Source organism: Canis lupus, chromosome 9 (assembly GCF_003254725.2).
Source record: "Canis lupus dingo isolate Sandy chromosome 9, ASM325472v2, whole genome shotgun sequence".
Lineage (NCBI taxonomy): Eukaryota > Metazoa > Chordata > Mammalia > Carnivora > Canidae > Canis > Canis lupus.
In genome coordinates this window covers 45904821-45919307 of record NC_064251.1, presented here as the reverse complement: position 1 = coordinate 45919307, position 14487 = coordinate 45904821, and the positions used below count along the sequence as shown (strand labels likewise).

Below are 14487 nucleotides of genomic sequence, written 5' to 3'. Positions count from 1 at the left end.
GCTAGCATTCCTGGTCCCGGGTTGGGTCCTATAGTTAATCTTCCTGCATCTGCTCATAATGAGGTAATAGCGTAGTCGTCCAGGGGTCCTCTGAGCTGTTTGGTCAGAGACCTGAAGGCAAGGATGGGAACAAGAATTTTCTCCTTGTTTCCCCTGGGTGGCCTTAGCTCAGGTCCCAGAATACTCCCTCCTTCATCAGTAGAAAAACCCTACCCTACATGTTCAAGATGGTGGTCTCTCACTTTCCTTAGGACAACAGGGCAACAATCCAGAATGCTGGCTGTGGGGGGTCCCAAGCCTCACTGGTCCCCTCCACTGTTCACCTGCCCCCACCATCCATTTCCAAACCTGCACTGCCTGGCAGCCACTAAGCTCTGCCGCAGGCCTCTGTTGCCATAGCAACAATCTGGCTTCCCCCAAGTGGGAAGCTGGTTGCCAAGGCCCTTGTTGCCAAAGGCTATAACAGCCACCCTGGTGTGTGAAGAGGGGGCGAGAGGAGGGGCGGAGGGTGACCAAGGAGGCTGCAAGGCAAAGAAGCAGGGGGTTCTCCAGAAATGATAGGGTCCGGGCAGCCCTCCTGCTGGAGTGGGGATTGCTGGGCCCTTCAGGAGGGGAACAAGTATCCCACCACACTTCAGTGACTGCTCCTGGGCGGTATCAGAGAGAAGAAAGGGGACCCCCACAAAACACACCTGGACAAGCCCTCTACCAAGCAGGACCAGGCACTCCAAGTCCCACCCCTCCCCACAATTGAGGAATGGCTTTGATTCTCCCCAACACCAGAAAAATAGCCCCCAGGAGCCCCTATGTTTCCCTCATCCCTGTGTTTCAGGTACACGCGTACAAGCTGGGCACAGACAGAGCTGATCTCTGTGGCCAGAAGCAGGATTCATTATAAGGTTTGCAAGCCTCCTACCTTGTCTCAAAGCACATACTTAATATTCCTTGTAAAATGTTTCTCTTTGGAGCAGAGCTCCTATCAGTCGACAGGAGGAGAGGGGGACACCATTAGAGCTCATTCCGTTCCAGAGTCACCAGAGGAGGGCAGAATGGGGCCTTTAATCTTCAGGGAATGTTACTGAAGCAACTCACTCCACCCCACAGAGAGCAGAGAGACCAGCCTTGCTCTGCCTAGCAGGCATCTGTACCATACAGCCCGCAGGTCACATGCGCAGCCCCTGCCCAGCTGCAGCCCAGAGGAGAGCCTGTTCCCTCCCCCAGGCCCCATCCTGCTTGAGAGGGGCTGGAAGAGAAAGCTGAGAGAGGAAGTGAGGGTGCCCAGGAGGCAGGGGAAACAGATGGCTGGTAGAGGAGGCAGAGATAGGTACCGGGGTGGCAGAGAGAGCAGCAGGTGGTGGGGGGCGGGGAGCCTAGTCTACGAGGTGCCCGGGACCTGAAGGAGGTAACGAGGGCATCAACAACATCCAGGTCCACACCTCCCTAGCCCTGCTCCCCCAGGAGCATCCCAAGCATTCTCTGGCCTGTGACACACAGGCCTGCCTAGCCCCCCCCCGTCCCCTGGGGCCCCCTCTTCCCCAACCCAGAAGGAAAAGCAGGTGTACCTACCCCAGGTGCCAGCCCCTCGGGTGGGGTGGGAGAGGTGCTGTCCCCGCCGCCCTGACCACGGGCGCTGAGCTGGGGTGACATGGTGGGCGACTCGTCGATGTATGGCATGGTCTCCGAGCCCTCTGGGGGCCCCTTCTGCTCTTCATTCCCTTCTCCGTCGTAGTCGTCTGCCCCGTAGCTGAAGTCTGAGACAAGGAACAAGAAAGGCCACTGAGAGTCCTCCACGAGGGCTGCCAGGGACTGGTAGCGCGGTGGGCGCCGGCGGCGACCCCCGGCTGCCATGTCCCCCACCGCAGCATGCAGGGCCTGGCCCGGGCGGGGGCTGCGTGGGGGGCCCGGGCGTCGGGAGAGGCTGGGGAGCGCCAGCAGGCAACGGGGCTGCAGTTCAGGGGCTGCTGGGAGTCAGGGGGGAGAGGCTCCACCGTTGCCACCCGCTTAATAGCATGTCAGTTGCAGACTCTGAGCTGCCGTTTCCTTTGCCTCCTGCCTAATTCCAAATCTAAAAATTCACAGTGGGAGCAGGAGGCAGGACGCTTCCAACTCTCCTCTCTGAGTCACCATTTTGCTTTTTATAGGGAATAAGGAGGTGGGGCGGGCCGAGCGATGTCACTTCCTGAGCCCCTCCTCCTTGGGTACCATTTGTACATTGAGCCGATCCCTGGTGTGGGGGGCAGCACGGGTTTCAGGGTGGAGGGTGCAGGTACCGCACCCGCCTCCAAACAAGGCCCCCTGCACACGATGGAGCCCGAGGCTGGCAGGGTGTGGGTGAGAGGGTGGCTCCAAGGCCTGGCAGGGACAGGGTTTCATGGCAGACTCAAAAGCTGGCACTTCTTTCTGTGATTTCAATGGAGGCTCCCTTCAGAGAAGGGGGGAGAGAAGGCCGCGGGGAAGTCGAGCTGCTGTTAACTGCCTTGGTGCTGCTGGCACCAAGCAGGCTGCACAGCCCACGCACAGGCAGCCCTGCCAAGGGGACAGTGGGCTGGGCCCCCTGGGGGCACAGCACCTCAGAAAGGCCCTCAAGCTCCACCAGTGGGGTCTCTCCTGCAGCAGCACCGGCAACCCTCTCACTGCCCCTCACCCCCTGTCTGGGCCCCGTCCCGTCAACTGCTCAGATACCACATCTTCCAGGATGTCCTCCCTGGCACCTCAGCTCAGAACTACAGCATGTGGCCTCCCAGTGCTTCTGTTGATCCTGCCCACTTGTCCCTGAGCCCCTGGGCCAGGAACTGGCTGTCTCAGTCATCGCTGTGTGCCCAGAACCCACAGGCCCACGTGCAGTAGGACCTCGGCAAGTAATGTGCAGACGGAATGAATGAGCAGAGGAATGCACTGTCCCTCTCAGGTCTCGGGTTTGAGCCAAATTCTCCACGGGGCCCTGGCTCCTCCTCTTCTGTCACAACATACCAGGCCCTGGGCAGCCAGCAGCCTGAGAATGGTGTTAACAGGTCACCAAGGTTTCTGGCCACAGCTATACTCAGTCCAATCTGGCCCTTCGGCAGCCAGGAGCTTCCCCCAGGCTCGCCGCACCTGCTCCCTCTGACTTTCGCTCCAGTCCCTATGCTGACAGCCCATTAAGCTGTCAGAAGATGTAAGCTGTTATTTTTTTTTTTCTCCAGAACAGGCATGTATGTGAAGAACCATGAGATCCAGCCGCCGAAATGTGTGCATGCCAGGCACACGGAAATAGGGCCCACTGACGGGAGGACACAGGGCTTGTGCATGAGGCTGGCAGGGGAGGGAGCCGATTCTGCTATTTCCAGGGGGCAGAAGGAAGGAAAAGAAGCTGCAGAGTCCAATAGGCCCAAGTCTGGCACTGTGAGGGAGCCCGGCTGTTTAGTGAGGTCTCCTCATTTTGGAGAAGCATAAGGAGGGAACGAAACATCACGTTAACCAACCTCTCCTCCAGGAGGTTCCCAGCTGCCCTGCTAGTGCTTGGAGTCAAGGCCAGGGTATGAGCTATGGTGAACCCTGACCTAGCCAACAGTTCAGATGCCAGCAGGCCATGCTGACCCTCCTCAACACTGACCTATATTCCCAGAAGTCACAGGATGAGATCTGGATAAGATCCAATTCATTCTCATCAGAGTGGCAGCCGTGAACCTGTGTCTCCTATTCCTCTCAACCTAGAAACATCTGTGAGGCTCTGGGTACTATCCCCAATTTACAGCCAAGGTCAGGGAGTCTCAGAAAGATTTGCCCAGAGAAGATCTGAGCCCAGGTGTGCCTGTCTGTCTCCAAATGCCATCCTTTTCCCTTTGAGTGTCTAACTTCCAGAGAAGTCTACTTCCACAGCTCTCCTTGTCAGGAGAGTTGACCAAAGAGGGGAGGGACGGGCGCCAGCCACAGCAGTGGGGGAGGCCCAGGGGTACACACAGAGCCCTCTGCAAATGTTCTTAGATACTTTCCCTTTCATTCCACCCTCTGTAAAACCAGTCAGAGACCCAGGAGAACCCTTACCAGGAAAAGGGTACAAAAGACACAAAAAAGAGAGAAACCAATTCTCAGAGAAGGAAGGAGCCCTGGGAACTCAGGAGGATGGAAATCTACCAACCACGGGCTTCAGTTTATAAGAAGCCACAGATAAAAAGGCTCGGCCGCCAGGTCTCAAAAGAGAGAAAGCAGAGGAGGCTGCTAACAGCCAATATCCGTTTCCCTTCCTAGTAGCAGAACTATCATTATATTTGGAGTGGCAGTGTGCCCAGTGGCTAACTAAAAGACTACTTTCCCTAGTGGTGTGAGCCATGTGGTTAAGTTCCAGCCAATGAGATGTTAAGTGGATATGTGTGGAACTTTGAGGAAGGCTGCTAAAAACGACTGGCTTAGCTGGAAGGTATACCACACCCTACTCCACCCCCACCCCCATGGTTCCTCCTTCTATTGCCAGTTTGGCAAGAAGATGGGATGGCTGGAGCTCCAGCAGCCATATTAAACCATGAGGTGATACTGAGGGTAGAAGCCAGCGCTGAAGCTAGCTGAGCAGACAGCTAGGAACCTGGGCTGGTGATGGCACAAGGAGTTGCCATACCACTCCTGGACTGCCTACCTCCAGACTGCTTCTTCTTTCTAAGATTTTATTTATTTAGGGATGCCTGGGTGGCTCAGTGGTCGAGTGTCTGCCTTTGGCTCAGGGCGTGACCCTGCAGTTCCAGGACTGAGTTTCACATCAGGCTTCCTGCAGGGAACCTGCTTCTCCCTCTGCCTGTGTCTCTGCCTCTCTGTGTCTCTCATGAATAAATAAATAAAGTCTTTTAAAAATATGTTTTTTATTTATTTAGGGGCACCTGGGTGGCTCAATTGGTTGAGTGCCTGCCTTTGGCTCAGGTCATGATCCCAGGATCCCAGAATTGAACATTGAACCTCCCTGCTCAGGGAGGGGGGGGGGCTGCTTCTCCCTTTCCCTGTCTCTCCCCCTGCTTGTGCTCTCTCATGCTCACTCTGCCTCAAATAAATGAATAAATAAAACTCTTTTAAAACAAGATTATTTGAGAGAAAGCACAAGCAGAGGGGAGGGGCAGAGGGGGAGGGAGAAGCAGACTCCCCACTGAGCAGGGAGCCCACCAGAAACTCTATCCTGAGACCCGGGGATCATGACCTGAGCTGAAGGCAGACACTTAACAAACTGAGCCACCCAGGTGCCCCCAGACATCTTTTATATATGAGAGGAAAAAAATGCTCATGTGGTTTAAGCCACTGTTATTTAGCTTTTATGTTATATGTACTCAAACAATATAACTGATGGAGATTTTCCTTGACATTCTGTCAGGTGCTTTTTCTGTTGCCTTCACTGTTCTTCTAAGTGTCCCTGGTGGAATCCTTTTTCTCTGCCCACACCTTAAAAATAGGTATTCTGTATGTATCCTTACAACAGAATACTGCTCACCAATAAAAAGGGACAAACTACTGATACATACAACAACAGCAGTAACTCCTACAGGCATTATGCTAAGTGAAAGAAGCCAGACACAAAGGCGCATATCCTGTATGGCTCCACTTACATGAAGTTCTAGAACAGACAAAATTACTCTATGGTTGAAAATAAAAAGAAAACAGTAGTTACCTCTGGGTTTGCAGAGAGACAGCAGTTGATTGTAAAGAGCACAGGGAACTTTCAGGGTGATAGAAATGTTCTATGTCTCAGGGCACCTGGGTGGCTCAGTGGGTTAAGGGCTCAACTCTTGATTTCGGTTCAGGTCATGATTTCAGGGTCCTGGGACCAAGCCCTGCATCGGGATCTGTGCTCATTGGGAAGTCGGCTTGAGGACTCTCTCCCTCTGTCTCTCCCCCTGCTTGCACATGCATGCTCTCTCTCAAATAAATAAATAAATAAATAAATAAATAAATATTAAAAAATATTCTGTATGCTGGCAGGAATTTGGGGTACACAGGTTGATGCATTCGTCAACTTCGTGAAATACACTTAAGATCTGTGCATTTCACTAAACACTGAACTCTAGTTAATGATATTCATGCTTAAGTGTTGAAGTGTACTGCTGTTTGCAACTTGCTCTGAAACATGTAACAAGATGGATTGATGATACTCAAAGGAATGGAGATATGGATGATAAAGCAAGCACAGAAAACATCTAAAAAGTACAGATAATTATAGATTCTAGATGGTGGGTACATGGGTATTCACTGTACAATTCTTTTTTTTAAATTTTAAGTAGACTCCATGCCCAAAGTGGGGCTTGAATTTATAACCCTGAGATTAAGGATTACATGTTCTACTGACTGAACCAGCCAGGTGCTCCTCACTGTATAATTCTTCAAACTTTTCTATTTGAAAATAAAATGATGGGGGGAAATGGTGCTTTCCAAGCTTCTGTCACCCCTGCTTTGCTGCCCCTCCCAAATTTTATTTACACACCAGAGAGAAGTCTGGGCTGTAGACTCATCTCTCTATTTCCTGGACATCTCCATCCTCAGGAACCTCAAGTCCACCCCTTTCCTGAAGTTAATATGTTAGATTGCTCAAGTTGGAAACCTAGAAGTCATTCTAGATCCCTCCTTCTTCCTGCTCCTCATCTTCTATATCCTGAAATATCCCCATTCCCCAACCTCTTCCCCACTCTCATCAGCTCTTACGAGGACAATTACAACACTGTCTTCCCATGAGCCAGACTGCAAATCTGACTGTTTCTCCCCTATTCGAAATTCAACAGTTCCACATTCATTTCAAGGGTAAAACCCGAATGCCCCAGCTCGAAGCCCTTCATGGTCAGCACCTGAATCTACCTTTACAGGTCATACTCTGCTGCCAAGTAATATCAGACATCTCCCAGGTCCCTGCAGTGGGTGCTACAGTAGAAATATATATAAACGCACAAATCTTTTTTTAAGATTTTATTTATTTATTCAGAGAGAGAGAGAGAGAGAGGCAGAGGCACAGGCAGAGGGAGAAGCAGGCTCCATACAGGGAGCCTGATGTGGGACTCGATCCCGGGTCTCCGGGATCATGCCTGGACTGAAGGCGGCGCTAAACCGCTGAGCCACACAGGCTGCCCTAACCACTCAAATCTTAATCTCAGTTCCTATGAATGTGACCTTATTTGAAAAGAGGGGATTTGCAGGGTCACCTGGGTGGCTTAGTGGTTGAGAGTCTGCCTTTGGCGCAGGTCATGATCCTGGGGTCCTGGGATCAAGTCCTGCATCAGGCTCCCCGCAAGGAGTCTGCTTCTCCCTCTGCCTATGTCTTTGCCTCTCTCTGTTTCTTATGAATACATAAATAAAAACTCTTTAACAAAAAGAAAAGAGGGTATTTGCAGATGTCATTAAGTTAAAGATCTCAAGATGAGGGGCGCCTGGGTGGCTCAGCGAGTGAGCGTCTGCCTTCGGCTCAGGTCGTGGTCCCAGGGCCCGGGGACCAAGCCCCACATCGGGCTCCCTGTGGGGAGCCTGCTTCTCCCTCCACCTGTGTCTCTGCCTCTCTCTATGTCTCTCATGAATAAAAATATATATATATCTCAAGATGAGATATTCCTAGATTAATTGAGTGGATCCTAAATCTGATGATAGGTCCTTACGGGAAACAGAAGGGGAGAGGACACAGATGTAAAGAAGGCCATGTGAAGATGGAGACAGAGATTGGAGTTAGGCTGCCAAAAGCCAAGGAATGCCTGGAGTCACCAGAGGTTGGAAGAAGCAAGAAAGAATTCTCCCCCCACCAATCTCAGCAAGGAGCACTGCCTTGCCAACACTTTTATTTTGGAGTCTGGTTTCCAGGCTGTGAGAAAATAAATTTCTGTTGTTTTAAGCCACCAAATTTGTGGTAACAATTTTTATAGCACCTCTGTGAAATTAATACAGTCCCCAGACATGCAACACTGTTTTCCCCCTCTGGACCTTTGCATATGCTATTCCTAGACCTAGAACACTACCCTCAGCCCTTTCCACCCTGTGAAATCCTATTTAGCCTTCAAATTTGGCTCAGCTGCACCTTGCTCCCATAAACTTCCTCGTCTCCTGAATATATAAAGCACTTGCACAAACTTCTGCAAAATGTTCTAAATGTTAGAAAAATGAAGAGACAATTAAATGGAGACTACAAATGCTCAGTGTATATGTACATTTAAAATGTAATAAAAGGGCAGCCCGGGTGGCTCAGCAGTTTGGCGCCGCCTTTGGCCCAGGGCCTGATCCTAGAGACCCAGGGCCTGATCCTAGAGACCCAGGATCGAGTCCCATGTCGGGCTCCCTGTGGGGAGCCTGCTTCTCCCTCTGCCTGTGTCTCTGCCTCTCTCACTCTCCTTCTCTGTATCTCTCATAAATAAATAAAATCTTTTAAAAAATGTAATAAAAGAAAATGCAAACATATATGTATACACACATATATATATTTACATATATATATTTGCAATTTTCTATCAAATCATCAAGGTTTAAAAAAATACCCAAAGTTGTCAGGGAATAGGCACCCTCAGAAACTCTTGGAGGGTATAGGGGCTCCTGGCTGGCCCAGTCAGTAGAGTGTGTGACTCTTTTGTTTTTTGTTTTTTGTTTTTTTAAGATTTTATTTATTCATGAGAGACACACAGAGAGAAAGAGGCAGAGACATAGAGGGAGAAGCAGGCCCCATGCAGGGAGACCGACATGGGACTCGATCCCGGGTCTCCAGGATCATGCCCTGGGCCAAAGGTGGCGCTAAAACGCAGAGCCACCCGGAATGCCCATAGAGTGTGTGACTCTTGATCTCTGGGTCATGAGTTCAAGCCCATGTTGGGTGTAGAGATTACTTAAAATAAAATCCTTTAAAAGAAAAAAAGAACATACTTGGAGAGTATGTACAACTGGCACAACTCGTCTGAAGTCAGTTTGGTAACTCACTTGGAAAGCTTTAATAGTTGGCACAGCTTTTAACCCAGCATAACCCAAGATTACGAAATTAATTATGTGTATCTACAAATAAGGTTATGTTATTAATCATAGGGCTGTTTGTGATTGTGAAATATTAAAAACAAACTGAATGATTATAGGGAATTGGTTGAGTATAGTATTTCTCCAAGATGGACTACTATGCAGCCATTAAAATTATATGGATGGTGTATATCATCTTATTAAGAGAAAAGGGAAATAATGTGTACAGTAGGATACTATGTTTAAAAAAAATAAAAGTGTATGTGCATAGAATAAATGCAAGGCAACAGCACATTGCATTATAAAGCATTCAGATTCTAAGAATTTGGAAGTACATGATCTCTATGCCCTAAGACACAAGCACGTACCGCTTATCTCCTGCCCAATATCCACCTTCTCTTCATCCCTGCTTATCTCACCCTGGTTTTATATGAGGTGGCAAAGGACCCAGCCCCAGGCAAGATGCTCGCTTTCTTTGACTCACTTACAACTAGGAGTGGCCATTTGATATCACTCTGGTCAATGAGACACAAGCAAAGTCTTGATGGGGCCTCTGGTAAGGCCTTTGCCTTGATAATTAAAAAGGGACTTCTTGCTTTGAACTCTAGTGTGATGACTGGAGCTATAGTGGCCATATTGCTGCCTGAGGAAATGATCAAGAAAGAACATAGACATTCCCTCGAAGCTGTTGAGCCACCGAACCACACCAGAAGTAGCCCATCTCATTTTTCACTTAAGTGAAAAATATAAGCCCCTAAATATTAGATTTTCTGTCACTTAAAATAAATATATTCCTAAGTGATACCCTTATAGCCCAGCAAAGGAAAACTGTTCAGTGGGCAATAAAACATTCTGGGTGCCATGACAGAAGTACCTTGCAGGTGAGGCAGAGAGGAGGGAGGAGGCAACTGTGTGGGTAAGGGGATGGCTGGAAGAGCTCAGGTGGTACTCAGAAGGAGGTGGTTTGTTACTGTGGCTAAGAGCAAGACCCTGGGGTCACACAGCTTAGGTTCCAGTCCAGGATCTGTCAGTTTCTAACCTGTCTGTGCTCAGAAGAGTGCCTGACACAGGGTAGCCACCTATGAATGAATACAGGTTAACCTAGTGAATGTGAAAGAGGATGATGAAGGAGCCTAGTGCCCAGGGCTGCTCTGAGCATTAACTGGAATAATGCACAGAGTACTTAGCACATAGTAAGTACCCAATAAATCTTAGTGGCTGTTATTAATATTATTAATTGAATCTTGAAGGATGTGTGGGTGCTTGCCAGGCAGATGGGGATGGGAGCAGAGTTCCAGGCAATGAGAAGAGGCTTGGCAAAGGCACAAAATGCAAACAGCAGGGCCCCTCAAGGGGACTATAAATAGCCCAGCATGGCTAGAACACTGCGTGAACAGGAGGGTGAGGTAGCAGAGAGCACTGGAGAAGCAGGCACAGGCTGGCACACTGGGGGCCTCATGAACCAAGCTGAGAGCTAGGCAGGACCCAGTGGGGACTGCTGATCTGGAACATTAACCCTGTGGGGTCTTGCCGGCCACATCACTGCCAAATATCACTAACTTTAGGTCATTCTTTTTTTTTTTTTTTTTTTTTTTTAACTTTAGGTCATTCTGCCCGATGCACATATTCCTCTCAAGTTACAATCCAGGCAGAGGATCCTGTGACCTCCAGATCTAGAAGTCATCCAGGTTGACCACACATGAACACAGGGTTACCTATTCTAAACCTGTAACGGAGCCTGTGCCAGATGGCAGGACATAAGCCAACCAGTGACAGACCACAGAGACCTTGGATATGCTCTTTTGGGGCAAGGTGGAGAGTTGGCCTGTTGAGGGGTAAGGTTCAAACCCAAATGACCAGACGTCATTTTCACCATCCTCAGCTCTGGTAGGTGCAAGGGGAGGGAAGGGGTAACCCAACAGCTGGAGGCACACAGGTGTCAAGCTGTTTACAACCTTCCCCTGAGGCTGTCTAGTACCAATGATGTTAGACACAGCCAAGAATATATCCTGGTACATCCAACCTCCAAAACAGATGCCGAGGGCAGTTTGAGGGAATCTTTCCCACTTCTTCTCAGCAACTCTAAGAACCATGTAGGTGCAGGATAAAGTTACGTTCTAGGTATGGAATAGTCCTGCCCTCCCAGCAGGTGTGCTATGAAGGCTCATGTTAGGTGATAGGCTTATTTTCTGCCCCAGAACTGCCATAGGACTGGGGAAGGGCAACCTTGGGAAGCCCAGTCCTGACCATCATTCCCACCAAAGCAGCATTAAAGGTCTTCAGAGAACGTCCAAAGTCTCTGTGTGTCACACGCTACATCAGGTAGTAACAAAGCAAAGGGGCAGAGGTGGCATTCTTGCCCTCTGGGATCTCCCACTGTGGTCCTATGCACACTCACTGTCATTTGTGGCTGTGCTGGGCACTGGTTGTGCATAGCCTGATCTTCCAAGCAACCCAGTGATGTACAAATCTTACAAACATGTTCAGCAAAAGAAACCAGACACAAAAGAGTGCATACACAGGTCCATTTATATGACATTCAAGAACAGGCAAAACAAATGGATGGTGATAGAAATTCTCATTAGTGGCTCCCAGGGTGGGCATAGGAGGCAGTGGGTGTTGACTGGGAAGGGGCAAGAGGGAACTTTCTGAGGTGCTGGAAATACTCTATATCTCGATCTGAGTGGTCGTTACACAAGTAGACATATGTAAAATTTAAAACCAAGCAAGTAGTACTGTCATGAGTCTCATTTACAAAAAAAGGAAGTGGGGGCATTGGGAGCCAAGTCACTTGCCCAAGGTTTAGACTGGCAAGTGGAAGATTGAGTTGAACACAGCTAGTCTGACTCCTGGACTGGTGCTTTAACCATTATAATGTGGAAGACCAGAATGAATAAAGAAAAATCATGCGGGCGGGTTGCTGTCAGGGCCCAGAAGTGGAAGAAACAACAGGTGTTAAACTCTGGTAAAGGAAGAGATCCATTTGGAGGAGTGTCTGAGCATCCCTTGATGGGAAGTGAGACAGGAAGGGAAGGAAGAAGCTATTTCCAGTGAGGTGAACAGAGCTGTGAAGAACAGGGTTATAACTGTGCCCTTTTGTTTGGGCATTGCAGAACAGACGGGTGTAGCTGGAGCTGGGGTCTCAGTGCCCTCTTGCATGGATAGAGTCCTTCCGACCTGCCATTCCTGTCACCAGGTCCCAGACAATGATTCTGCTCCCTATCCAGACCTCCCCTGGTTGCCAGGTACTGGGCTGAAGCCTGTACCCTGTTGTGTACATGTGGCTCCCCAATGTCAGCCCCTTCCTGGGATAGGCACAGAACGGCTCATTTCCCCCCAAATCCCCTAACTCCCCTCAATTCCTCCTCCAACTAAGCCAGGTCTTCCCCATATTCTCAGGAGGCCAGGACACTGGGGTCAGTTTTGAGGCTGACAACCCCTACAGTGAGCCTCATCTCCGCACAGCTGAGGGGCACACAGGACTATGAAACTTGGCCTCCCCACAGTGTGGTGGAAACAAAGACCCCAAAGCTGACCCACAATTTAGGGTCTTCTTGTCCATGCCGGAGCTAGGCTGCCACAGAACTGGAAGAACTGTGTTTTGTTACTCACCCTTGAGACAGGGATAATGATGCTCATGTTACAAGTGGGCTGTGAGCTGCCATTAAATAACATAATTAAGTTAAAGGACTTGGACAGTGTCTGGGCAGAAGAGTCGTCAGGAGAGGTCAGTTGAAGGAACAGCAAAGCAGGCTGGACACCTTCTGGGCCCCATGACCTCAGCAGATCCAGGAGATACCACTAGGAGCCCTCAGGGGTAGCATAGCACTAAGGTGAGGTGTCCCTGGGCCATCACATTTCCAGCGACCTCCTTCTCCATAGCCCCTGCTCTACAACTGACAGGAAAGGGGCTGGGCAGCTGGGATGGCACAGTGGCCCAGGGCATGGGCTTTGAGTCAGATGCAGGTTATAATTCCAGTATTAACACTTCCAGAGCCTCAGTTTCCTCATCTATGAATGAGGTAAAACACATAATGTCTAAGCCTCATGAGTTTTCTGTGGGGTCCCAATGAGAAAATATATTAGTATGAGGCATGTGGCCCAGGGCAAATGCTAAATAAACAGTAATCGTCATTACTAACTTGGTCCTCTTCCTGTGGGGCAAGTGCCCTCAGGGATCTCCTAGTCCTTGAAAAACAAAAAACAGAACCAGGGCTTTGGAAACTGACCACAGGGCAAGGCTCTTGGAGGCCTTCCTCCATCAGCTGGCCCAACTGTTCCTCCATCAGCCTATATTCAAGAGGTTCAGCTTTGAGCAAGGCATCACAGGCCATCAGAATAGTTCAAATCTTCAACTTCACTGCACACTGGAATCCCCCAGAAAGTTTGGAAACTACTTTGAAAATTATCTAGCTCCCACTCCAGAGATCCACATTGAATTAGGGATGGGAGCTGGGCATTGGAGCTGTTATAAACTCCCCAGGTGATTCCAATGTATTGTAAGGCTGAGAACCACCAGACGAACATAAGGACCCCAAGTCAAATGAAACTGAAGCCTGAAACCGTACTGGGAAGCCATCGGCTATGTGGAATGAGAAGCCCAGGAAAGATTACTTGCAAGAGGTGGGGTTGGAATTAAGTCCTGAAGGAGGGCTCCCTGGGAAGAGGCAGAGGAGGCGATCATAGAAGGCTTTACTCAGATTGTGCACAGGGTGCAGGCTGGGGCGGGGAGATACAGCCCCTACCCCAGTCACACAGAGCCTGCAGCAGCCACCTGGACCACAGGGTAGTCTCCTCCTCACCTGGAGGCCTTCACATAGGCCCAGAGCAGGGGTGCTAACCCAGCGAAGGGGCAGCCGGAAGACAAGGAATTAGCGATGCAGCAGCTGGTTCCTGCAAGTGCCTTGGGAGAGCTGCAGTTGGAGCAGTGGGTTCTGGCTCGGCCTCACTGCTGGGAACAGACTCAATGCCCCCCCCACCCCAGTATGGGGGTACAGCTTGGCCTCTCTGGTTGCCATGGAGATTCGATCAGATGCTCTCCCTCCAGGCTCCCTTGGGGAGGAAGGCAGAGACGGGGACCTGCCCGGAGAAGCCAGGGCCCCAAAGCCTGAGACAAAGGAATCTTAAGTCTCGGGGTTCAATGACAAGGGCAGAAGCAGCAGGCAAGGGGGAAGGGGCCTGCCAACAGCCCTGGGCAGAGAAGAGTGGCTTTAGCAGTGTCCAGGCTCAGAGAGATGGAAGAGAAACACTATTATCTGCACCACGTTTTACAGTGTGCAGAGCAACCCCGCAGCCCAGTTCTCACAATATTCAGATGTTGTCAGAGTGGATATTACTCCTCCATTTTACACAGGGGGAAACTGAGGCTCAAAGAGGTTCTGGTCCTTGTCCAGGGCCACCTGGCTAATAAACAACTGACCCACAAATTAGAGTCTACTCTTTGGACCAAGTCCAAAAGACTGGCATAGTCTGACTGGCATAGTCTCCAAAGAACCTAGAATTTCTAATTGCTCTAGGAAAAAAGCAGTTCTATACCCTCTGAACATACAGGAATACTGGTCCAGAATG

The 14487-nt window shown here is 49.8% G+C and overlaps 1 protein-coding gene across 4 annotated transcripts in view; it reads right to left on the bottom strand.

The window, feature by feature from the left end:
* ABR (ABR activator of RhoGEF and GTPase) overlaps positions 1–14487 on the bottom strand; it is a 186369-nt gene that overhangs the window by 94301 nt on the left and 77581 nt on the right. For all 4 annotated transcript variants that reach the window (XM_049114256.1, XM_049114255.1, XM_025476217.3 and 1 more), the window contains exon 2: positions 1567–1751. In XM_049114256.1, the coding sequence (XP_048970213.1) occupies positions 1567–1751 (185 nt within the window). The remainder of the gene's footprint in view (positions 1–1566; positions 1752–14487) is intronic.